The 25,693-nt window shown below is 38.2% G+C and overlaps 1 protein-coding gene across 1 annotated transcript in view; it reads left to right on the top strand.

Annotated features, from left to right (window-relative positions):
* The window catches only part of DLGAP2 (DLG associated protein 2), an 81,292-nt gene extending 62,293 nt beyond the window's left edge, over positions 1-18,999 (top strand). The window contains exons 9-13 of the mRNA XM_062488531.1: positions 1,252-1,337; positions 2,591-3,006; positions 11,861-11,952; positions 16,282-16,434; positions 18,781-18,999. Coding sequence (XP_062344515.1) covers positions 1,252-1,337; positions 2,591-3,006; positions 11,861-11,952; positions 16,282-16,434; positions 18,781-18,999 — 966 coding nt within the window. The remainder of the gene's footprint in view (positions 1-1,251; positions 1,338-2,590; positions 3,007-11,860; positions 11,953-16,281; positions 16,435-18,780) is intronic.
* Positions 19,000-25,693: the final 6,694 nt, after the last annotated feature.

A 25,693-nucleotide genomic window follows, 5' to 3' on the forward strand; every position in this document is an offset into this window, starting at 1 on the left:
ATACTGTGCAGTTCAAGCACGCCATTAACATTTACTAAAGGGTTCCTTCACTAGCTGTTCTCATGAACATCTCCATGACTCACACACAGGTAAATATGAACATGTACTCATTGCTGGCTGGAATTCCCTTCCATGTGAATGTACACTGAGCTACAGCTTAAAGATGGAAGGATAAGTTACTGGCATCTGCCTTCCTCAAGAAGTATAGTCCACATATGCACTCATTTCCCACCCTCCTCCCACCTTGTCCCTGCATCCCTTCAGAAACCAGGTGGGGTTGGGACTGTGCAGCTGAGACACAGCTGCAAAGACCATCAGGCTCTTTCCAGAGATGCCTGTGACTGCTGCAAGGGTAAAACATTTCTTATCATCAGATATATTCTTTGAATTCTCACATGGAGAGTGCATATTGAAAAGCTAGTTCATACATTTTTTTATTATTATTTAACAGTGAATATATCATTCAGAAGGAAAAGTTAGTTCTACTAATTTTATTTTTCCCCTGCCTCTCCCTTGATTCAGTATAATTTGCATACTGCAGCACTTGCTCTGTCTGTCAAAGACTTGGGGCAGGTGTGGTAGTGGGGAGTGCTATATAAAAGCCCACAGAAACTTGCAAACACAAGTCTCAGTCTTGAAGGAAACTGCTGTGAATATATTTTTGTAAGTGTATTTCAGATGGGAATGCTACAAAAAGTGCATAAATTGAATGCTTAATACAGCATTTTCAGGATTGTGTTATTAAAAAGGTGAGATAGGGCATTCTGCCGTATCCCTCACATCATTTAATGGCTTTATATTTGTCAACACAGTTATCGATAAAATTTCATTGCTCCATTTCTTTTTATCACTTGCAAGCTTATGGGGCTACTTGAGATTTTATTTTGTAAATCAAAGATTATAATGAGACTGATTTATATTAATATTAAAAGGAGTTACCCTGTGGATTCCTCAGTCTAAGAACAGCCCTTCCAGACCAAGCTTACTCCCTGATTCCAGCAAACTGAGTAATTACTTCTGCTTGGGTTTGAAATAGAGAATTACATAGCAGAAGAACTTGTGTAAAGCTTTAATAAGACACAGCACCAAAACAATTATACCAGGTTGAATACATACTACATTTATTTTACTGTGCTAGGTGTTTCTTACAAGTAAGAGAGGAAATATATAATTAATTTTGAATGAGTATGTGTACAATTGTGCTGAGTTGTCAATGCTTACTCTGCAGATGTATCTTTTGTGTTGAATTAGGTGGAAACAGCAACTGATTCAGATACTGAAAGCAGAGGCCTACGGGAATACCACTCTGTTGGAATACAAGTGGAAGATGAAAAACGGTAATTTATGCATATTCAGAAACCTGTAGTCTTTCATAACACAACACTTGTAAACAGATTTAATAAATAATTTTATATTTAATAAATAACACCCGACAGGTGCTGCCACTAAATAATCCCCAAAGTCAAATTTCTTATATGCATGCTTGTCATTTGGTAAAAGTTTTGGAGCTTACTTAGCAGTTGCTTCACATTTATCTGACTTTATGATTTTTAATTCAAAGAAAGGAAGTTAAAGTATTAAATTGAAATAGTCGTGTAATATAATTTCATTATCGACAGAACAAATATCGAGAGCTAAGTATTGGAACAGTCTGCCTTCAATAAGACTCCTCATGCTGATCCAATCTTTCCCAGCCCACAAAAGGAGATGTAATTCCTAGGATGGTACTTTTATTCTAAACTAGAATCATCTTTTTTTATTTGTTCAGTCTTTCTCTAGTTTTGTAAAGCTGCTGGCCCATGTACTGTCCCACAGGTTATCCCTGGCAGGTACGGTTTGTCATGTACTGGACCAGGACCATTATCTCATTTCTCAGCAGCTGTCTGAGAGTATCTGTCTGCTAATTGCCTTTTGCTGTCACTGACTACAAATAATTCAAGAAAATAGACTCCAATGGGAAAAGATTTCACAAATAATCTTTGCTTCTTTATCTAACTTTGTAACACAAAGCTTTTCTAAAATGTCATTGTTCAGTGTCATATAACAGTGAAAAATCAACTTTTAACAGGCAGCCTATAAGACCAAAAAATCCCTCCAACCCAGAGTCTTAAATGTGCTGATATTATCTTTCTTTTATTACAGGATTCTCAGAAGTCCTAACTTAGCAGATTTTCAGATTTTTCTACTTAAAATTCTGAACACTGGAAGATTTTTTTTATATATATATAATTTGCAGACTTCTATCAGGAAGTTCTAGTTTGGCTAGTTATTTCCAGTTTATTTAGTAGCGATACGTGTTATTTTGTAATATGAGTATAAATCAATACTTGCTTCCAGAGATAATTAAAATTATTTTCTTTTGTACCCTTGCTTAGATCAATGATTCCACTATACATTTTATTTTTCCTTTCTGTTGCTCCTCACCATCTAATTTAATGAGATATACACAAAGAAAAAAATGTTTAACATAAAGTCCTACAAGAAGAACAGAATCCACTCTTTCTCACTGAAACATTATTCTGTGCCTCTGTACCATCACATATGTTATTTGTATGTCTTAATATCTTTTCTTTCTTCTCTCTTCACCAAGACATGGACGATTCAAGCGTTCAAACAGTGTAACAGCAGCTGTCCAAGCTGACCTGGAACTGGAGGGTTTTCCAGGACACATCACCATGGAGGATAAGGGACTTCAATTTGGCTCGTCATTCCAGCAGCACTCAGAGCCCAGCACACCCACCCAGTATAGTGCAGTGAGAACTGTACGGACACAGGGACTGTTCAGTTACAGAGAAGATTATAGGACCCCAGTTGACACCTCAAACCTTCCACCACCAGAACCCTGGCTAGAGCCAGCCATTGAGACAGTAGAGACTGGTCGGATGTCTCCTTGTCGACGGGACGGATCTTGGTTTATGAAGTTACTACACACTGAAACTAAGAGAATGGAAGGATGGTGCAAAGAAATGGAAAGAGAAGCAGAAGAAAATGATCTTTCTGAAGAAAGTAAGAACATTTCAGTATATTTTCTTACATACAATTACTAAAATATGAAATCTGTTAGGATAAATCTGTGACCTGTGTTTTGTCCTCACTCATTCTGTAGGAGCAAAGAACCATAATACGTAAGAACACTGTCCTGCAACCGGCTGCATAAGACGGTGTTTCCCAGAGTAAGGGTTTGTGGAAGTAGTTAAAGAGCCAGCTCTAGAGTCCAGTGCAGGATCAAAGTCAGGTATTACACAGCGCTCAGATGGTACAATAGCTGCATCCACAGCTCCAAATCTGACACATCCTTCCCACTCACTTCTGTGCCTCCAGTGGTTGACCCTTTGCCAGAGCACACAGGGTAGTCTTACATGAGCATTGTTTTGCCCTTTTTCTGAAACCTGCAATTTTGTCTCTCAGTAAGCATGCATTTTAAAAACATTTCCATTCCTTTACAGGCACTTCAGCCTGTTGGAAGGACAGAAAGCAGTAGCAGGCAAGAACAATAGTTAAAGTACTTCTCCAATTAGATAGGCATATGCATTATTAGAAAATTCAGCTGCATTTTCTTATTACAATTTTGTCAAGAATCATTATTATTCTCTCATGTCCTGTGGACACCTTGAAAGGACTGATGGGATAAAGTGAAAAATAATGTAGACAATTTTGGAACAAGATCCAAGACAGCGCTAATGATACTAATATATCAAAGTGGTCCTAGGACTCAGTAGCCAGCTCCCTGTGATTCCCTTTGAGGTCAATTATCCTTGTTCTTCAGGCTTGGTTTTATAAATATTTCAATCCCTGACAATCTGAATTATTGTCTCAGCTGAGATTTTCTCACATCAGAAATGAATTCATATTAAGTTTCCTTACTAGCATCTTTCCCTGCACTCTTAAAAATTTCACCATCACCTCTGAGTGCTGTTTTGTGGTTGTCTTCTTTCCCCCTCAATGAGTTCTTGCTATGATGTACCCTCAAGTCTTGAGCCAGGCCAGCATGGTGACTAAAAGGCCGATTTCTATTTCTTGCATTGACCTTTTCAAACCAAAGAATGTCTGTGTTTTTACATCATCATTATTGTATTTTACAATCATATTTCTCTGCTGTATTGTGCACAAGTCTGCCAAGTAACAACAGAGGATTTGAGGTGGAGCAGTAAGTAAGGCTGGTTTTCCTTCCTTCAGCCTCTGGTGCTTTCTGGACTGGGGGTTTTGCCCTTATTTTCATCATGGCAGAGCAGAGCTCAGAATTTTCCCCTTCCATTGATACTATGAAGATTTTATACTCTTCAAGGGACTGTCAAATGACAACATATTTTGCTTTCATTAGCCTGTGGAAGACTTTCCAAGCCTTTCATAATAGTTATTCCTCAGTTGTTTTTTTGTTTGGTTTTTTTTTTGCATATGTCCTATTTTTCAATTCTTCAAGTCTTTGCACTGCTGAGTACTGATGTTTCAATGTCATCATTAAGAATCCCAAAGCACCTGCTTCCCAGATCACCTGTTACTGGTGTAGGAACATCAGTGTTTTCAGTCTAAAGCAGAAATTCAAAGAGCAAGACTGATCTCCTTTGAAAGAGTAGGATTATTAGGGAGCAAAGGGGAGAAACACACAGTCCTTTAGCCCCTCTCTTTCCTAGCGAGGAGTCTGTGGGCAAGAGCTGGACTTTTCCTACGTCCTCTCTCTGTAAGCTCTTCCTTTTGCACAGCCCTAGTCAAATCTGCAGCCACATGAAATGAGCAATGCAAACATGCTCACATCAGTACTTCTCCCTCACTCGGAGATGTGGAGATGTAGTTAGAGCTGTTATTCTTGGGAATATGAAACTGGGTATTACATGAGGAAAACTTGGATGACCTGGCTTTAGCTGACTACCTGTTCTGAAGTGCAGTACCATTCTCCTTTCCATCATGTGAACCCATACTTTTGCACTCCAGAAATACTCTGGAGCACCTTGCTGAATGGTTAAATGGCAATCAGGAAGATAATTTTCTGTAAATTGTGCATAGGACATGACAATATGGACTTCAGTAATTTTTATTGATATTTGGAGTTAGTGACACCCCTTTAACTAGGAATATTTCAGTCAAAAAACAAAACAGTACCAGGATTTTGTTTTCCGGTTTGCAGAGAGACTCAGATTTGGAAGAGAACAAGAAAGAGCAATTTCCTGATAACAGAGTTGATAAAATACAACTGAAACCCTTGAAATATCTTTTTAAATTAACAAAATGGGTTAATTACTTGTGCTTGGGAGAACATTTTTGACCTCCCTAATAGGTTAAGGAACTTATAGAATAAGTCTACATGGTGTTTACATAGTCAGAATTTGTGATCAGCTGACTGTCAAAAGTCAACCTCAAAGTTATGGTTTTTCATTGTATGTGACTCATTTCAAGATATCTTCCAGAAATAATTTTCAAATTACATTATTTTAAATGGTATCTGTCTCGGTTTGAAAGACAGGTGTCTGCTAAGGAAGGGAGGACCCTCTCTAGGAATGGAAAATGCAACCCCCCTTCCTTCCAAATTATTATAATTTTGAAATTAAGGAGCTCTCAGAGAAATATATGGGAATAGGAATAACAGTTCTTTACTAAGAAAATTAAAATAAAAATACAGTAATACAAAATTCAAAACGCTGACAGAGTCAGAATACAACCTGACACCCCATCAGTCAGTCAGGGTGTTGGTACAGTCCCATTAAATGGTGGCTGCAGTCCTCCTGGAGTGACAGATGCGGTTCTGTTGTAGCAGTGGTCCTGTAGAAGGGTGCAGTTTTCCTCCAAAGGTTCAGTGATGATGTAGAAGGGTCTGGTTTTCCTCTGGAATCTAGTGGAAAAAGGTTTCCTTGGTGTTCCAAATCTCAGATTTTGTCTAGGTAGGACATTCTTGTCTCCTCCCCTGGGTGGATCATCTCAGAATGGGATGATGTAATTTTATCAATCATTCAGAGGGATTCATCGGCCCATTAACAGAAGATGTCTTCCTGGAGGAAGGATGTGTTGTGGAAAAGAACACTGCCCCCACCTGGTTTTAACAGATGGTGATAGAATACATACTTTTGGTTACATCCTGCATTGCAACCCAAGACAGTATACCTTCATCTAATAACACATCAAGTAAAAGGAAGTTTTTGAAGAATTCATTTCACCAGAGCTTCACAACATTTTAAAAATTCTGCGTGAATAATCTTTTCTCCTGTTGAGCCTTTAGAATATTTTGTATCCCCAGTCTGGGCCACAGGGGTTGTAAGGTGTGTGTCCTCAAGTTCATTGATATCCCAGCGCAAAATGTATCTTGATATATTTAAACATTTGCCAGTTCCTTGAAGAAAATAAACAGAAATGGCTGAGTCAAAAGCAAATAAATATGGTTTTCCATCTTCCAGCAAGACTATTCCCAAACCACATCATAGCAAAGTTTGCACATTCAAATTGTCATTCTTAATGCTGAATCATTTCTTTTTGGCCTGGATATATTAATTGTACCTGAAGACCAAATATAGCTTTGCATCTCATAGGAAAAGGCTGTCCTTATGATATCATTTCTGTTTTGTTTTAAACATGGGAACAGTTAAAGTAGAACTGCATTTTAGAAAACAATTTCAGTTTTGATGTTAACACAGCAGCCCTGAGATCCCCAAAAGCTGTCTGATTGCTATATTGATTTTTTCTTTCACTGTAGCTTTTCTCTCATAATGTTGTTTTAAGAACTTCACTCATCAGGTTTTAGAAAAAGAGATAATCATTGTAGCACAAATAACCTCTCTCTCCTTCTTTTCAAAGAGTTTTTTTTTTAATTTGGTGAGTTGCCCTGAATTTTATTTTGAAGTCTCTGCCAAGTTTTTATATTTTTTAGGGAGGCAGTTATTTGTGATCTGTTTATTATTTACGTGTGTGTGTGTGTGTGTGTGTGTGTGTGTGTGTGTGTCTGTGTGTGTGTGTGTGTCTGTGTGTCTGTGTGTGTCTGTGTGTGTTCGTTTATATGTGAAATATATAGATATGTGTCTGTAACAGTTCCCAGGGTTAGACATCTGGTCATTTGCACTCACAGGGTGCCTCCAGGCAAAGATGTGTGTTTCTCATGGGTGCTGACTGGTGTTTTAGTTTTACACCCTGAAAATTGTATTTGGCTGCTAGTGTGTAGATGATGACAAGAAAAACAATTTCAAGTGTCACAAAGCTATTGAAGACAAAGAGGGTCAGGACTCTGCATCCCATGAGCACAGTGGTGGGAGCAGGAAGAGCAGAGTAGGGAGAGGAAACCAAAATCCCTGCCCACTACTTGCAAGCAGCATCTGGCAGGAGAAAGAAGACAACACCCTGGGCTTCTTAGTGCCACATGCTTGGCCACTAGAGTACTTCGTTACAGAGAGCAGCTTCACAGAGCCTACTCTCACATTGAAATCCTTAGGTGCAAAAATTAACTACAGGATAAACTAATCCAGCAGAAAGGTTGTTTTGCTGGTATCCTCTGTGCTGTGGTTAGGAGCTCTGCTGGTGTAGCAGTAAAGTGATCTCTAGTGGGTGAAAAAAATATATTAGAGTGGGAGCTCAATATATCATCTCTCTCTCCCATTCCCCTTAGTTCCATGGATACTGGACCATTCCTTGCTAATCCTCTAGCTGATATTTCCACAGTACTGCAAAGGTTTTACTAATGGGACTGAATAGTAATAGAAAACACAGAGTAAAATCTCCCATAATTTTAGGGGAATAAAAATCAACAAAAACCCTCAGAGCCAATTGATTTTAGTATATTCATGAATTAATTATCCATAAAAGCTTTCTTAGGTGCTTGACCAAATACAGGTTATCCTTTAACCAAAGAGAAATTACTGTCATCATTTTCTAATGCTTTTCATAAACCTATCCTTCAGGAGCTTCTAAAATTTCCAGTTGGAGTGTTGTGAATGACTAAAGAATAACTTGACTGTACAGAAACAGTCTGTAAAGTCCTACAGTGTGGCATCCAAGAATTCATCCCAGCATTTGTATTGTTCTGATGAAATTTTCTCCCTTTTGAACTTAACTTTGTTGAGATAAAAAGCAAATTTGCATCAAGTTCCAGTTGGTGAATTACCCTCCAGAGCACTGCCAGCTGGGGGCTGTGTTGTCCTAAAATGCCATCTGAACATTATATGTTTATTTTTGTCTGCATGCTCTCCTGATAGTGGAAAACATATTTCTAAAGATTACTAATTTAGGTTTAGAGATTAGACAAATATCATGCCCTACTTTGAGTTAGGAGGGTGAACTAAATGCAAGTTTCAATATTTTTCCGGGCATATTTTCTCAGATTATGGAGTAATTTATTTACAAGTATAGGTGGGGAGTGGAATGATCAAATTGAATGAAAATTTAAGTTAAAACATGTCATTTAAATAGACAGTAATGGATGCCAGAAGGAGATTGATTGTTAGCAGTTTCTCACTCCTGGTGCAGCAGTGGCACAATTAAACAAAGCTTTTAACCTGTCAAGATCAGAGTCACAGCATCAAATTATAATCGATTTCATCAATATAGACCTAACTTTTCCCTTTCTACATTTGTGATATGAAATCATTTTTGATTACGAGGTTTTGTAGAATTTCTTAAGCAATTCCACACCTACAGAGAAAAAGACTCCATTGTGTTAATTGTGCAATTTACACAATCTCTAATCAGGGTGTAAATCCTGAGCCTACTTTTGCTGAAGTCACGGTCAGGGTTTTGCATATCTTCAGACCTGAAGTCATATAGGGCCATACAACAAAGATAAAGTGCTTCATATGTTTCACAGAGTAGAAACAAGGTTGTGTGACACTTTCCTGACAATACACTTCCCTGGGCAAATGCAAAATTATCTTAATGCAAGGAGGTATATGGATTATATGAAGATTATGTCTATTTATGTGTATTGGTATATTTTATTGTCATTTATTTACAAGAAAAATCTTATAGTCATCACGAAACATCTCAATCTCTTCAGCCTCTAACATTCATCATTCTTTCATGGAGATAATCAATCTGCACTCATCAGAATAATTCCCCAGTGCATGAAATTAATAACAAGGCTTTGGATGTCTATTAATATTGTGCTAAAGATTATGAGTTGAAGTGTTTTAATACTTTAATTTAATTACAGCAAGGCAGAGTAGCATGAATATGAGAGATTCTAACCTCTATGTTTTATTACATCTGATTTATTTATTAAATGGAAATAGAGTTAGATCTTTAGTAAATGCTAGGGCTGTAATTATACATGTGTATTCAGCACTGTGACTCAGTGGCACATGCAACCTTTACAGTCTTATGTCTCTGACAAATGTGTATCCCACCAAAATGCTGCATTGCCAGTGCCTAAGTCCTGAGCAGTCTGACTGGGCTTTAAATCACTAATGCTTATTGACATAATGCTTCATGATAATGAAAGTAAAATTAATGTTTATTTAATATGAGAGTTCAGGTAACTGAGATTCACTAGAAAATATATGGCATATATGGATTCTGTCAGGATCTATATTTCTGCAGAAGAACTAAAACCCATGCCCCTTACTCAGACTGTGTATTTGAGCTATGAACTGTAAAATTCAACAGAGGAAATAAAAACTAAACTTTACTCACTAGAGACAACCAATAGAACCATCAGTCCATGGAATCATCCTCATTCCTTTTTTTTTGTTCAGTGAATCATTAAACATAACATGGAATAAGTGATGTCAGGGACGTGTTACAGCATAATTCCTCATCCTGGAAAAGGAGGACCTCTGACCTCACACTGGGAGTTTGTCTGTCCTAAGCAACAGATCACTGAGAAAAAGAAAAAAAAATAAAGGGATACAAGGCTGTTTGTCACTAGAGTCATTGCCTTTATTTAAAATGTTGAAAACCAAATTAAAGCAATTTGTGTCAGATCAAATGAAACATGCATTTTTTATTTATGTTTTGTATGTTTGTTCAGGTTTTAACACTCAAAATATTCCTTTCTGTATGCCAATAACACTGTAAAGGGAAGTGAGGGGTTTTGTGATCAAAAACCCCGAACCAATTAAAATGCTTTATTTTATTTGGCCAACAGAACAAAAAAAAAAAAAAAACCTCAGTGAATTACTCATGCAGTCCTGAACCACTTAACCCTTCTACAATAGATGTCACACAGGACTGATGAATTATGTATATTTCTGTTTAATTTGCTGTTGTGGCACAGCTACACTGTCTAACAAAGAATGGAATAGAGTTTAAGAACCACAGCTGTATATATTAGCTCATGCCTTGAAAGTTACAGAGATTGTAACTGTAGCCCAAAACTTTCAAATTATCTCTTGCTGCTATTTGTAGGTGAGCAGATGTTTCATTGGTCAAAAGAAAGCTGAATTAAAATATAAAATCTACTACCAAAAATACTGTTTTCACATGCCCTCCTGTATTTATTCTAAATAACAACAAAATCTTAAGTCCTGCCACCGTTTAATATTTCCTGTACCAGGGGCTGCAGATCTTTCATGCTGTACCAGCTTTATCCACATTCAACATCCTGTTTGAATATTAAACTTGGTTTCTCCAAATTTAAGTAAAATATATCAGACTAATTCCTGTCTACAATTACCCCACCTCTCTATATCTTTGACATTATTTGATGATCTGGAAACTCCCCTGCTAAAATAAATTTTTCATTGAGACCACAGCTTATAATGTTTTTTAACTTTGTTTTTTAATCATACGCATGGATGTGGAGGAAAAGAAGTAGAGGAAACAATACGTAAGAAGATGTAGAAAAGCATAGTGCTACCTATCAAAGTGTGATATTTATCCCAGCAAATGTGGGAGTCAGGATGTGTTCATTTCTTAGGGATAAGCCAATCCCCTCAGGTAGTACTGCCAATAGAAAGACAGAGGCATCTCCAGGAGGAAACGCAGCTCATGTAAAAATAAGTGCCTAATATGTCTGAGCTGTTGAACTCAGATCACTGATTATAATGCATACAAAAAATTTAATTTAGGCAGATGACTCTTGGAAACAAAGTCAAGCAAAATGAGTTTGGTTGTTTTCCCCAGTGCATACTGTAACAGCATGTACATGGACAGTGAGGAAATACCAGCATATCTACGGGGGCTGATCCTGGCTCAGCACAGTCCTGGAGCACCCGTTTGTGCCTCACTTTGTTTGAAGCTCCTGTGCCAAGGACTTTGTATACTTTCCTGGGCAGACAACCTGTAATTCCTAGTGGGTGTACCAAAACATGTCTCAGAGATGTAATTCCTGAGAGGATCTAATCCTTATGGTGGGAGTATGTGATATTACAGTTGAATGTAATAACTTTACCCTCAGAACAGATAAAGAGATCTCACCCAGGGATCATCCACACAAGTGTAGTGAGTGAAGTAATTTGCAATCACCGAACCTGAAGATATAATCTAAGGCCTTTGACATCAGAAGGAGCAGGCATCCAAGTGGTTCTTGAAGCAAGACAATTTCAACAGCTCTCAATTTACATGAACAAATGTAAATGGGAGAGGTGTCATTTACTTTGAAATTTAAGAGCGTTTTCAAAATCATATGGATTGATGGAAGCTCACTTCTGGAAGTTGAGTGTAATCCCTTAGGTTTTTTTACTGTCTTGAGCAAGTAAAATCTAAGGTGTTTTGATTTATTATTTTTTAAAATTTATTATTCATTCATTATTACCAAAAGATAAGGTGCCACTGAGTTGTCCTATGTCTCAGTCTTTTTTAAAAGTATTTTATTTTTATAATCACAAGGATCAAAAACAGATATTTACTTCCATTTTAAAATAACCAGGAATTTCACCTGCATATTTTTCAGCTGGATATTGTATATACTGCCAAAAAACATTTATTGGTAATAATCCATCTGTATGCTTAGTCCTAGGTAAGATCCGAAGTGCTGTTGGAAGTGCTCAGCTCCTCATGTCTCAGAAATTCCAGCAATTTTATTGGCTTTGTCAGCAAAATCTGGTAAGTCATTTCGCCCAGCTATTCTTGAAGAGTTTATTCATCCATAATATTCTGCAAAATGTCACATTAAATCTTAGAATTTAATAATTTTCCTTCAAGAAAAACTGTAGTGCAGCCAAGCAACATCATTCTGAAATGTTATTTTCATGCCCCACATTTACTTCCCCCTTTTTTTAAACTTAGTACTTAAGTATGATGTTAGTAGGGTTTTTTTAAGCAAATATATAATTTCAGTTATTTAGGTCTGATTATGTTATGCTTTTCTCTTTCTGCTGTCTTTATTAAACAAAATAAAATGAGAAGGGAACAAATGTACATTTTCTGAGACATAATATTATGGCTTATTTTCACAATACCTTAATATAGTAATGATATTTCATGGAAGAAAGGGAGAAATTTTCACATTACAATCAGTGGAAAATAGTAAAATAGGATAGTGTAGAATGCATGATCCATCTTTCTAGCTACCTGAAAATAGGACTGATCATGGAAATGAGATATCTATAATGTTCATCAAATTGAGTTGGATAATTTGCATTGCCAATTATATATGAGATGTCCTGGGGCTAAAGGAACAGATGCATTATATTACTTATGAGGGTTACTGCTATTGTTCTGGAAGTTCATTAGAGACTAATTCAATTCTAAATGTTATCTTCATTAATATGACAGCAGCCATCAGCGATAAAAATCTTGTGGCAAGATGATACTAATCAATAGAAGAACATAATTCTTCTAGCTACAGCTGGTGGTAGAACACCTTTCTTTGTGTCTCTCAAATATCAAGTGTACCTTTTTCTTCTGACTGTCCCTAAACTTTGTATCTTGAAAGTACTGAATTTTGTTGTGTGCATGACAGCAGACATAACCTATATGTCTGCTTACATACTTTTCTTTGCTCATTGGGATTTGTCACATAACTTCCACAGCAGAACATCCATACTGCAAAGACCTACTTGCTACTTTCAGTCTGTAAAGTTAAACATTCAGAATACCTGCAATAAAATAATACTGAGAAAATTATGCCAAAAATTCCATACCTTATGATAGAAAATATTAAGATACATGGTCCTCATTAAGAGAGAATATGATTATCCCCTTCAAAAACTCTGTCAAAACAAGAGTTTTAAAAGCTGTTACAGAATAACAGAGAAAAAAGGATTAAAAATCTGACAAGCAAGAACTGACCACTTTATCAATTACATAACATGTGCTCCCTATCTAGTAATTTGTTTCATACCAAAAGAAGGGAATCTTCATCACTGAAAGTTTCCCTTTGCAAATTTTAAAAATGCCCTCCATTATCTGATTGATTAAGCTATGCAAAAAAAGATTTGGAGAGCCTAACCTCCACTCCACTTCATTTACCTTCAAGTGGGCCCAGCATTTGTGTTCAAGAGCATTACTGCAATAGCAAGCGCAGCTCCTGCTCAGCACAACCATCAGCTGTGAGAACAATTCATTACTGCAAAAGCAATAGGAGTGCAAGGAGAAATCTACAGTCTTGTAGACAAGACAACCAAAAAGCTGGCAAAATTTTACTTCTCTTTTTGTCATTTGGACAATAAACCTCTGAACTCTATAATAGTGTCTTTACCCTACTCTCGAGATTTAGGCTCTGAATATCCTTCACTTTCATTAAATCAGTAATGGGCTCTGCAGAAAGCACCAGCTGCAAAACTGACTGTCATGGCTGTCATTCATGGCTGGAGGCTTTTCTTCCTATACCTAATGATAAAGTTTGTTGCTAAATAGTCACTTAATGCATTCCTACAGCAGTCTTTCCATTGGCTCCTAAGGCAGCATCTCAGTGCCCCAGGGGAATGCTGCCAGTTTGTGCATTCCCTCTCTCTAAAACATCCAGCATATACAAGGGCTGCCATACAGCAGTTTCTCTGACAGTGTTCAGCATCTATAAGCTTAAATGTAGGACACAGAACAACAGCATTTACTTCCCCCGATTCAAAATGCAGCAAGGGTTTTAGAGCAATATTCTTACACAAACTGAAATTTAACCATGAAGGTCACATATTGACTTTTCTAAAGGACCATGGGAACTTCAAACGGCACCTTTGATTATGCTCTGTGATAGGGGCTCTTATCAAAGACTCTCACTACGGGTAAATTCACAGAAATGTAGGCTACAATGAAGTGTTCTTTCTTATTAATCTGACTGGCTATCTCTTATGTGTATATTGTTCCCACTAACTACTTAGAAAAACCATCATTACCGAGATTAATAGTCTCTTCTGCATTAATCACATTGCTTATTGCAACACATTTTTTTACTCTGAATGTTCTCCTCCATGTTCTCTAGTCAGCACAGATCCTGCTCAGCTTGTGTGTCATGGTTGCAGTTTAAAACAGAGCAGTTTGAGCACCATCTAGGTACTTGTTGCTTGCTTTAGGCCTCCTTCAAAACGAGGGCTGCAAAGCTGAATTCCAAGTAAGATACATGTACAAATAAATAAGCAGTTTCTGAGAAGAAGCAGGTTTAAGCCAATCTTTTCAAAACTTAGTTGGCTGTAATAGTACTCATTTGTGCCAGCATTTATTCATGAACTGTGGATGTGTAAGAAGCAGGAGGCAGCCCTCTTGTGTCCAGACCTCACATGGCACAGCCTTCTGCAAGAACCGTGCTGGAGGCCATGGTCTTTGCAAACACCATGAGCAGAGTAGGGAGCACAAAGGTACAGAACAGCAATTAGCCTTGACTGAGAAGGCAATGCCCTTGCAATGAGCGGCATCATTTTCTGGCTGTTTAGAGGAAACTGGGGAGAGTGACTGAGGAGACCAGGCAGGAGACGAGATTGCAAGGCAAGACAGACTCCTGTGGGACTGTCCTCATGAATTTCACACAGGGAGTCAGTTCCTAAAGCCTGAAATACCGACCTTTGTAAAGTAATGCCACTGACATAAATTTTAAATATTTCGTAATAAATTGGGATCCACCCAATGATTTCTTTTTCAGCAAACACCAATCTGGAGTTGTAATGTTTCCCAGAAGTCTGTTATAATGTATATGGCCAGTTCTCTTAAATCCCAGAAGCTCCCTATTAAAAGGAAATTTAATTCTAGGGAAGAAGACTTTTAAGTTGTTGTTGGCCCAGATTCCAGTAGTGCTCTAGATATGGGTGAAACTACACGTTGTCATGCTCAGTTCCAGGCACTCATCTCCCACAGTGGCATAAACCCAAGTCTGAGCAGCAATTCCTAGTTTAAAACCCTTAGAAATGTGTGATTCTCGGGAGGAATTCAATAGTAATGCTGACTTATCTCCCTGTTTCTAGACAGCTGTGGGGTTGTGTTTAAATGTAAAATGCCTTTGACTACTAGATTTGAAAGAGATGGGGAGCAGAGCCTGCCATAGCCACAGTGATGCTAACATAGCAAACTAGTCTTTACAGGTTTTGCCCAGAAAGGGAGAGATCCCGAGTCTGTTTGCCACGGTTTTCATGTCCTCTCTCCCAGCTCTGTTCTTTAGACCATCGTAATGGTTTCCTCCTGTCCTGGAAGGAAAAAGTCATTTCTTCATTACCTTCAGAGGCATGTTTACCAATTAAGCCCTATTTCAATAAAGTGACAAAGCTGCACTTTGTACTAAAGTACCAGTGCTCAGAGAGCATAGGGTTAGGAGTCTGCATACTACTTTATAATACAATTTTTATCCAACACTAACATCAGGTTAATTATCAAATACAGGGTCATCTTGCTAATTGTTGCCACCAATGTTTGTTCCATTAAGTCTTATGCACATAGAGCTTCTTAATTGCAGTACCTGGAGGAAATGTCTTCCCAGTTCCTGAGTGTGATTTAACTCCCTGGAGAACAAAATGCAAGCATCCCATCAAGATTTCATACCTCATGTGTACATTTGAAAATGCAAGACAATGTAAGCATCAAGTTCAGCATAAGGTGACAACGTGTCTTAGTGGCATTGTTTTGTCTTAATCAGCTTTCTGAATGTAGTTTTTAACCAGGAAGACATCAGGCTGGAATACAAATTATGTTCCCCTTGCCTTTAATAATCAGCAGACAGAAGCTGCCAGCTTGTTCCTTTTTAGAAATGCAGGTCAGCACAGCATATGGTGCTGAGGAACTTCCCATGCTGCAAATTCAGGAAGGCTGGCGTGTGACTTCCAACTCATTCATGTTTGGGTTGTGTAGGAGGCACAGCTTTCCAGTCACAGCTCCCAGCTGCAGAGCACACAGAGCCTTAGCACTGAGCAGTGCTGCAGCAATGAAATCTGGCAGCCTGCCCTTCCTGCCTCAGTGCACGCTGCTGAAAGCCTCCTGGAGTATTCACGTTCTCTCCTTTGTGCATTTCAGGACCCGAGTGCCATGCCAAGACCAACTTCCCAGGACCTTGCAGGTTTCTGGGACTTACTGCAGCTCTCAATTGAAGACGTCAGCATGAAGTTTGATGAACTGCACCAGTTGAAACTCAATGAATGGAAAATAATAGAATCACCTGAAAGGAAGGTAAGCAGACCATGCATGGACAATACCATCCACTCCCCATTTGTAGTTCTGCAGTTTCCTTGTGTTAAATACAATAGTGAAACACAATAGGTTTCTAACCCTGGGAATTATTTAAATGGCATGGCCCAATTTTTACATGGAAACTTTCATCAGATGTGAGGAGTCTTTTCTTCTTTTAACAATGTTGAACTGAATTATATAATAAATATAGTGTATTTTGCTAAGCTAGTTTACTCCATTACACTTTTGTTCAAATTTTTTGATTCACATTCTAAAAGCTAGAACAGAAATATGTTCTTATTAATTCAGACTGAAGACAGTAGCCCAAGAATTCAAAACAAGGTAAATTCAGCACTCTGCCACATTTGGGGCAGCTCAAACCTGAATAATGCAGTGTTTAACCCTGCCTGCATGACACAAATTATAATAGAACAGGAATGAGAGAAAAGTATGTGACAAAACATAGCACAGGTCATACTAAAGCTCAGCTGACATACTTTTGGGGGACAAAGTGCTGCTGGCAAGATCTCTGTACCTCTGCCATGCAACTCCACCATTTGGGAGATGCCCCACATGTTGCTTACAAACCAAAGGTGACAAATTGCTCATAAAAGCAGTATAATTCTGAAACTGCATTTCCCCTCTCTAGAACTTCATCCCTTACCTTGATTATCCCACTATCCTTGCTGATTATTGTATCAGTCAGATGAAAACAGCATTTGGTTTGAGTCAGTACTGTTGGCCTCAGGTGAATACTTGTTTGGTTTGGGAGGAATTAGGAGGCATTTTGACAACTTTTTCATTTCTTCATGCTCCTCTTGGATTTTAATTTTCAGCCAACGGGTTGGTGGATGGTGAGTTTGCAACTCTTGCTTACTAGTGACAACTGGAAGTAAGAAATTATTATAGTGACAGCAACAGTGATATTCCTAAGAGGGAAATAACTAAAAGTGGGGAAAAAAATTAAGATGGGATGACAGGAATGGAGCCTTTATGAAAACAGGAGATAGAGAAAATAAAGCCAGGCAGAACTGGCTATCCCGGGGAATAGCATCTTAGGCTGTTGCACTGTTCCTGTTAAATGCAGAACTATGTTTTTAAATAACCTTAGTTATTTAGTCTTGGCTAGTGCATTTGGATAGTAGAGTCAGAATTAGTTAAAAAAAAAAACCAACAACAACAAAAAAAAACCCCCAACCAAACAAAAAAATTGAGGAGTCTGTAAGCCATAAGTGTATCAGTTCAATTTTTGTATTATTTGAATCCTGCTGTGCATCAAATTAACTGTGTTCTCCATAAGGAACAGCCCATACTCTGGACTATTGCCATTACTTTAAGAAATTACATAGCAAAAAAAGATCTATCATAATAACCATACCTATACAAATGAAGCTATGGAGTCTTCATCTTCAGGGCTATGCGGTCCAGTATTAAACATGAAATTTAAAAAAAGACCAGAAAACAAACAAACAAAAACTGATTTAACTTCAAATTTGCATCTAATTTCAAGTTCACTTTGAGTGGGGATTGTATGAAATCACCTCCAGAGGTCCATCTCTTCTAACCTAAATTAGTGCACAATGCCTCGATTATAGGTCCTCATATGATATTTCACAGTCTTTAAATGGTCAAAACAACTCTTTATTTAACACCTGCAGAGAAATATACAGCTACTTTGGTAACAAAATCTACTGATTGTCACTTTCTAATTTGATAATCCCTCAGAATATTTTTCTTTAAAATGGCCTTGCAAGCAGAAATATTAGCCCTATGTTCTCTTTCTGGTTGGCACTTGAATGCTTCCATAGAGCAATTCCTGGAGGAGACTAAACTAATAGACATGTATACACAGCTGTTATCTCCTATCCAGCTGAGGCTAAACTCAGTATGATTAATTTAATCAAAAATCCTGTCCTGCTAACTTTGAAGAGTCTTTCCACTTAATCAGACCACACAGATGTGCTGAATTCTTATTGGAGAGACAGTGTGTGTTTCTGTTTATAATAAGTGTAATAATGTGTCAGCTTAAATTAAACAAATCCATATGAAAGTGAGGTGTGCAGATTGCATGTGCCAATACCTGCAAGGATGGTGGAGGGAAGCGCAGTCTTTTTTCAGGCACAGGACTGCAGAATGCATAATGGTTGTCAAATAGCAGGGTTTTGTCAGTGTGCCTAGTGTGGATAGCTGTTCATGTAATCCATTAGTCAGCTGATGGGCAAGCACAAATTGAGCATGCTTTATGTATGTAATTAGTAGTTTGCATTTCATGTCGTTGATGTGCATGCTCTGCTGACAAGTACCTTTTACACACAGCTCACCCTTAGCTTTAATGCCCTATTGCAGGAAGAAAGAAAGATTCCTCCTCCTGTACCAAAGAAGCCCCCAAAAGGAAAATTCCCTATCACAAGAGAAAAATCTCTGGACCTACCTGACAGGCAACGGCAAGAAGCTAGAAGACGGCTGATGGCTGCCAAGCGAGCAGCCTCTTTCCGGCAGAATTCAGCCACAGAGCGTGCAGACAGCATTGAGATCTACATCCCAGAGGCTCAAACCCGGCTTTAAAGACAGAATGCTGCAGAGTTCCTTTTTTTAAACAAAATGCTTGTACAGTTTGTCACTTACCTGGTAATTTTTGTCTCATTCTATCCACTAAATATGCCCTTGATGTTGTGTTCTTGTGCCATAAGCACAGTGGAATGCTTTTGATTTCCTCAGAATTTGCTGAGCTCACCGCAAGAACGACTTCTTTTTGTATTTATTGTCTGACTTACAATCAGCTACAATGGATAGGGCTTGTCAAGACCTGACTTATCCAATATATTCTCAGAGGACAACAGGAAACACCTCTTGAGATGGAACCCAGCTTACTTTTTGTTATTTATATTTTTATAAAATGTGTGATAATTAGGGATAAGAATAACAAACTATAAATGGGTGCATCTCACCATTCACTAGAGGCATTAGCTAATCCAAGTAGAAGGTGCTACAAATGTAAAGAGCAGGAAAGAAAGAACCCATTTATCTCCTTGACCTCCAGTTTCTTTTCCTAGAATCCAGCTAACATATTTACCCATGCGCTCTGCCACTCTTCTCATCTTTGTTACTGCAAAATAACATTAGGCCTCTCATCTCATTCGAGTTTCTGGAGATGAACAGGGATATCCAGCCACTAAAACTCCAAAGTTCATCAGAAACCAAGAAGCATACAAGTCTGGTGATGGTGGGAATGTCCACTAAGAAACGTTTGCTGTTAGCAGTATAACGACACTCTGAAACCTAAGCAAAATTGTAATGCAAGAGGACTTGAGTGACGGGTGAAAGGAAAATGGAAGCCTTAAAAAGTTAGATCTTCTGTAGTAAGATGAGTAAAGAAAAAGTTATACTCGCTCCTTTGGACCACTCATTGCATTTTTAACAGTTCTTTTACATGTTAATATTTATTTTATAAAACTTCTCTCTTTCATTTCAAGATCTGTGCTACATGTACTATTTCAAACTCTTGAATTGTTATAACAATTGAGTTTCCAGGGTATCCTTGAGAACAAAAAAATCTTGCTTGTTTAAAATGCCAGTTGTGATGTTGTAAACAGTTTAAGAAAAATGAATGTGAGTGGTAAGTATATATAAGTTTAAATGGTTATGTTAAGGTAAAGGTGAACTGTGGTTTACAGTTGTTTTTTGGTTTTTTTAGAACTATTTTTCTATGCAGTATCATTTATGGCAAGAATAAGGTTCTTGCTTGCTTCACACATAGAAAAAAAATAAAAACCTGATTAAAGAGATAAGTGATTTCCAGCCATGGAATATAAGGAAAATAATATATTTTCAAGCCTCATATTGTCAGAAGACAGAAGTGGTAGCTAGCACAGTCAAGAGGCTTTCATTTAAAACAAAATAGAACATAATTATTCCACTTCACCTACCTTCCAGAGCCAACCAAGCAATCCAGCACTTAGAAGTCTTCAGGTGAAGACGCAATAAAATTAGTAACACACAGCCCCCAATACCAAGTTTTGAATCCTACTGAACACAAATTTAGGTGAAAAGAAAGAGAACCCAGTGAGACAGACAGGCCCTGCTACTGTATTCCCTGTTTACCTGCTTTAACAAATGCAATGTATTTAGCCATAGGCAGAACAACTCTTTATTCCACTCGAGCACTTTGGTTCTTCACCTGTTGAGCACTTTAAATCCAAATCCCACACACCCTGCAGCCTGATGGATGACTGAAAACATGAAGTACCATAGGTTATGCAGATCTGACATTGCTTCAAATCTGTTTTATTTTGGTTGGTTGGTTGGTTGTTTTTTTTTTCCTTCTCTTTTTCCGACTGTGTGGTATTAAGCATGAGTTCTGTCTTTGGACAGCTGATAAAGCATGCTTGGCTTCAAAGTATGAATCTTTAGAGATGAAGTTCTGAGAAGTTTCTGTGAGAAGACACCCCTGTAAATTGAGCCTGGTATCTGGTACATACTTTACCAAATAGCCTTAAACTATATTTGAAGCAAAAACCAAGACGAATGTATATCCTTCAAGAATGCAAAAAAAAAAAAAAAGAAAAAAGAAAAAAAAAGAAAAAATTAATAAAAAATAATAAATCCCTGAAATATTCTTCTATAGATGAAAGCATTATATTTCCCATCCCTTGTGTTTTCAAGGCATTTTCTATTAAGGAAAGAGCTGAATCTTAGGCAGTGTACAATATTGACACTACTTCCTATATATATTATTATTTTAAATACGGAAGTACATGCAGAGACTGGCATCTTTAGTCTTGAAAATTGGTATCTTAAAGTGGAGCTGCTAATTAGAATATCCACACAAAACCAAAGCCAGTATTTTTCCTAGATTGAAGAAATTTAAAATAGAGACACACACACACCTGTACACATACAGACATATGGCAGCTGATACATTTTTTCCATTTTTAAGTATACTTCCAGGAGGAATCACGTTTGTTTTACTTTGCTTGAAACCTCCTACCTGCAGCAACAGGTCATGCAATTAAGACAAGCTGTACCTGATCCTGCCAGTAATCAAACTTTATGAAGAAAAATTGTATACCAAACAGATTAGAGATAAACTGAGATCCCAGCTGGCCTAATAATGCTGAATTGAAGGAGTCTGTGTTCTACATTTCCCATGCTGTTATAAGAAAATTTTCAGTGTAAGATTTATAAATCTATGATTTCTGTTTGTTCCACCTTGTTCAATCAAACAAAAAACCCAAACAAACAAACAACAAAAAAAAAAAAAACCCACAAAAAATAATTGGAAAAAATCAAAAGTAAACTAGATGCCTACCAACAAATCTGATAATGGTATCTGTGTGCATTACATTTTGAAGTGCAATATATTAAATTATTTTACAGATAACATTGTATCTTTTAAGGCAAATAAACCATTCCAATTTACATATTGTACAAACCTGGTTAGTTTAGAAAAATTATGCTTATCATCTTTGTATTGCAAATAAATCAGTCAGATTACTTCATTCTCTGACATGAGAAACACCATATCTCAATAAACATATAACTAGATCAATGGTAATCTGACCCCATATCACAAAACTAAAAGTCAGTTACAAAACCAAAGTAGGAGGAACATAAATAAACATAAATAAACAGGAAGATAAAAACTAGAATGCTTTCTCCTTTGAGAGTTCGTGTTATAGACCCACTCAGAACAGCAGAATATAGCAAAATAGTCTAGCGTTTAATTACATATTAATTGGGCTAATATGTATTTTAACACTTTAAAACTATAGAAAGTCTGTGTTCATTTAGTCATTGCATGTAAAACACAAGTATACTAAAGAGAATTCAACAAATTTAAATAAGGAAAAAGGCCGTAATGGTAGAATTGTTGATATTTGCCATACTTATTTTTGCTTTGTATATTTTTTTAGATTTTAAATTCTTTGTAATTTGGTGAAATACATTATGCCCACCTGATTAGAATGGACTTTGGCAGAATGCAAAGATGAACGGTGTTGCACAGTTTAATACCAAAAAATTATATTTTAATTCATGCTTAAAACTTGACACTATATTAGATTTGAGATCATTCTGGAAGGAATTAAAGTGTTCATAGGAAAGTGTGTGAATTTCATATATATAGATAGATGTAACATATAATTCATATAATGGAAATTATTTGTTTTAAAATAAGCCGAGGTCCTGCTGTATCAGTAAATTAGTACTCTTCTGTCTCAGCACTGCATTTAGTATATAGTCAAGAAATGTTTGGCCATTGGGTGGTTTTGCAAGTAACTGCTCTGTGATGGAGTGTCACACGTGGCCCAGTGTGTCACCCTGCAGCCTCCTCGTGGCCTGTGGAAGCAGTGCCCTTGAGAGGTTCCTGGTCCCATGGCACCTCAGGCTGTGTCACCGCTTTGTCCCAGGCCCTCTCCATGCAGGCCCCTCCAGCCCCTTGCCCAGAGCAGAGTCTCCACATCAGCCCAGCTCAGCCTTTTACACTCAAAGCCTTGAGCCTGCCCTGCCCAGCCGGCGGTTTTGATGTCCTCCTCAACATTTCAGTGTTGGCACCAGTGGCAAGGGCACACTGGAGCCTGACCCATCAAGTGCTGGTTTGTTCGTGCCAATTTGAGGTCTGAAACTGGTTTGGCAGCTCCAGGTGTCAAGCTGTGTGCACTGAAAACCCGTGAAACCAGACCTTCAGTGTAAGAAAGCTTAAATGAATCATGAAGCAATGTTAATCCCATTACTGTTCCTAGAGCATCTTACGATGCAGGGATACCACCCGCCAACTCGCTCGAGGTAAGGAATATCAACAAACCCCTTAATGTCTAGAGAGGTGCTTCCTGGTGTTTGACAGGTTGACACCCACACTTGTACAGTGCCTTTCATCCAGAAGGATCTCCAAGCACTTTATTAGCCAACACACAAACTCCAGGCTGGGCTGCAGCTGGGACAGGTAACCCAGCATGGTGGGATGCTGGGGGTTCTCCCACCTGTCCCCGTGCTGCTGGGGATTTCCTTCCACAGCACCCTTCCAGCATCTGGGACCTCACAGTCTGAGCCTGTGCTGAAGGAGAAGAAAAGACTCACTGAACCAAGAGAAAGATCTGAGCAAAGCAGAGATGAGGGCAATCAGTGCTCCTACCACCCCCCAGGGATTAGGCAGGGAGTGATGAGCATGAAATTAACTTTCCAAAACAATCTCTGCCTTTTCTGTTCCTAACAATGGCAGTGAGGTCCTGGCAATGGAGGAGCTCACTGGGAGGGTGCCAGAGGAGACTCCTGGCTGGTGCCAGGCAGAGGAGCTGATGGTCAGGAATCTTGGCAAGTCTCCCCTTCGCAAGTGCATTTTCCCCCGCCTTCGTAGCGGGAGAGATCCATCCGGGGTACTTGCTGCACAAGCAGCCTTCCCCAGGTGTCCTGTTCTCTCCCCACGTCTGCCCTCCAGCCCAGCTAACATGAGGGATGACGTGGGGCACAGGACTTAGGCATGATGATTGATGGCTGTGCTTTGTTTTGGGCAGCTGCTCTTCGGTGAGACTAACCCTAACCCTAAGGGTTCTTTAATGGCAGAGGAATGGGGGCAGCTCTCTCTGCGTGGCCAGGATCAGCAGACGACAGGTCACCATTTCATACTGTGCGGAACAGAAAGAGGATGTACACATATATCAATATATACACATAATGATTTTTCACTGTCAGGGTTTCAGAGAACAAACCCAGGAGCCACAGTCAACACTCACATTCTTGCAGCTCATCCCCAGCACTGATGGCTGTGGCAGGTTCACTGCCTACTGCAGCCCCATGGCCCATCAGCTACTATTCGATGTGCTCACCTCCAGGGACCATCTTTCAGGAACAGATGTTTTATGGCATACTCATATGCATCTACAGAGTCCTGTCAGGAATTAAGCCCTCTGCATCCACAGAAATTGCTTAATTTATCTCTGAAATGCAGCTACCTCTATGGCGTAATGCTGTAGCTGTTTAACTACATAATAGGCTATTCAGGACAGCAAGTATAAAACCAAAATTGAAATGGAACATTGCCCAAAAGAAAATTTGGCCAGCATATGTGGGCTGATTCAGCTCCTCTTAATGAAATAAAATTCCAAAAGCTGAAAGAGGCCATGACGTTCATTACTGAATGTCTTTTCCAACATAAACAATTCTATGATTCTGTATCTAAAAACAGTGTTCCAGATCTTTTCTCATTAAATGCATATCACATTCATAAAAGATGACGGCAGAAGAAATCTGTACATTCACTGACCCACCTTTCCACACCCAGCTTTTATCTCACTACCCTTCATGGCCAGAAGAAAACTGGGCTTCTGAAGTCAGATCGTACTTAAGGTAAATTAGTCTGTCTACACAGCTTGCTCTTTAACTGAGCAAACGCAGAACAGTTTTCATCAGCTGGCAATTTAATTCTATATTTTATTAAGGCCAAATTGTTATTTTTCTAAATTGGTTTTGTTGGACAGGATTTTTTACTTCTCTAGGTACAAGAGCATGGGTAGTTTCACCTAAGCATAAATGAGGAGGAGGCTTATTTGAATATATAGTCATTATTTACAAACACAGCCCATTAGTGAGGAATTTTCTTCTTACCTTACCACTCTTTCATTCAACACACTATTTCCCATTCTTAAAACTTCACTGTCATACAAGTTTCTTGTTTGTGAGATGGATTATTGCAGAGCACCAGGCTAAGTTCTGATCCCAGTTGTATTAGAATCAATGCTCAGAAACTGAAACCAGAAAGAAATGTCAGATCTGAATGAATATAATTCAGATCAATATCTGACTCAGCAAGTCTGAGGTAGGAAGGACTCCACGTTCATGATAACAAGTGTGCCATTGCTTTGTAGGAGCTCATTTTTCCTTTCAGGTAGCTCAGAGTCATGCAGAGGGCTCAGTAGTAGGTTTGAGTCTCTGAAAAGAGTCCTCACAGAGAAATGCCAGCTTTGTTTATAATTACATGGAATCCACATGTTCATATCCATGCCTTGATTTACCCTTTGGAGGTTTAATAGAATGGCCATCTCATTTTAAAAGGGCTCAGCATGTATGCATTTAGTTCAATTTATACATTAATTTCCTGACTGAAATAAAATTCCTTTTCAAGTAGCCTGGCTTATATGCTCTAAAACTGTTCTTTCCTGAAGAAAAGCGACTATGGCTGTGCAGGATTTTCTGTACAGAGACAAAACTTGTACTTTCATTTACCATGGACATGCCAAAATAATCAAGTGTGGCCTAAGGACTAAAT

This window comes from Cinclus cinclus, chromosome 3 (assembly GCF_963662255.1).
Source record: "Cinclus cinclus chromosome 3, bCinCin1.1, whole genome shotgun sequence".
In the NCBI taxonomy this organism is placed as follows: domain Eukaryota; kingdom Metazoa; phylum Chordata; class Aves; order Passeriformes; family Cinclidae; genus Cinclus; species Cinclus cinclus.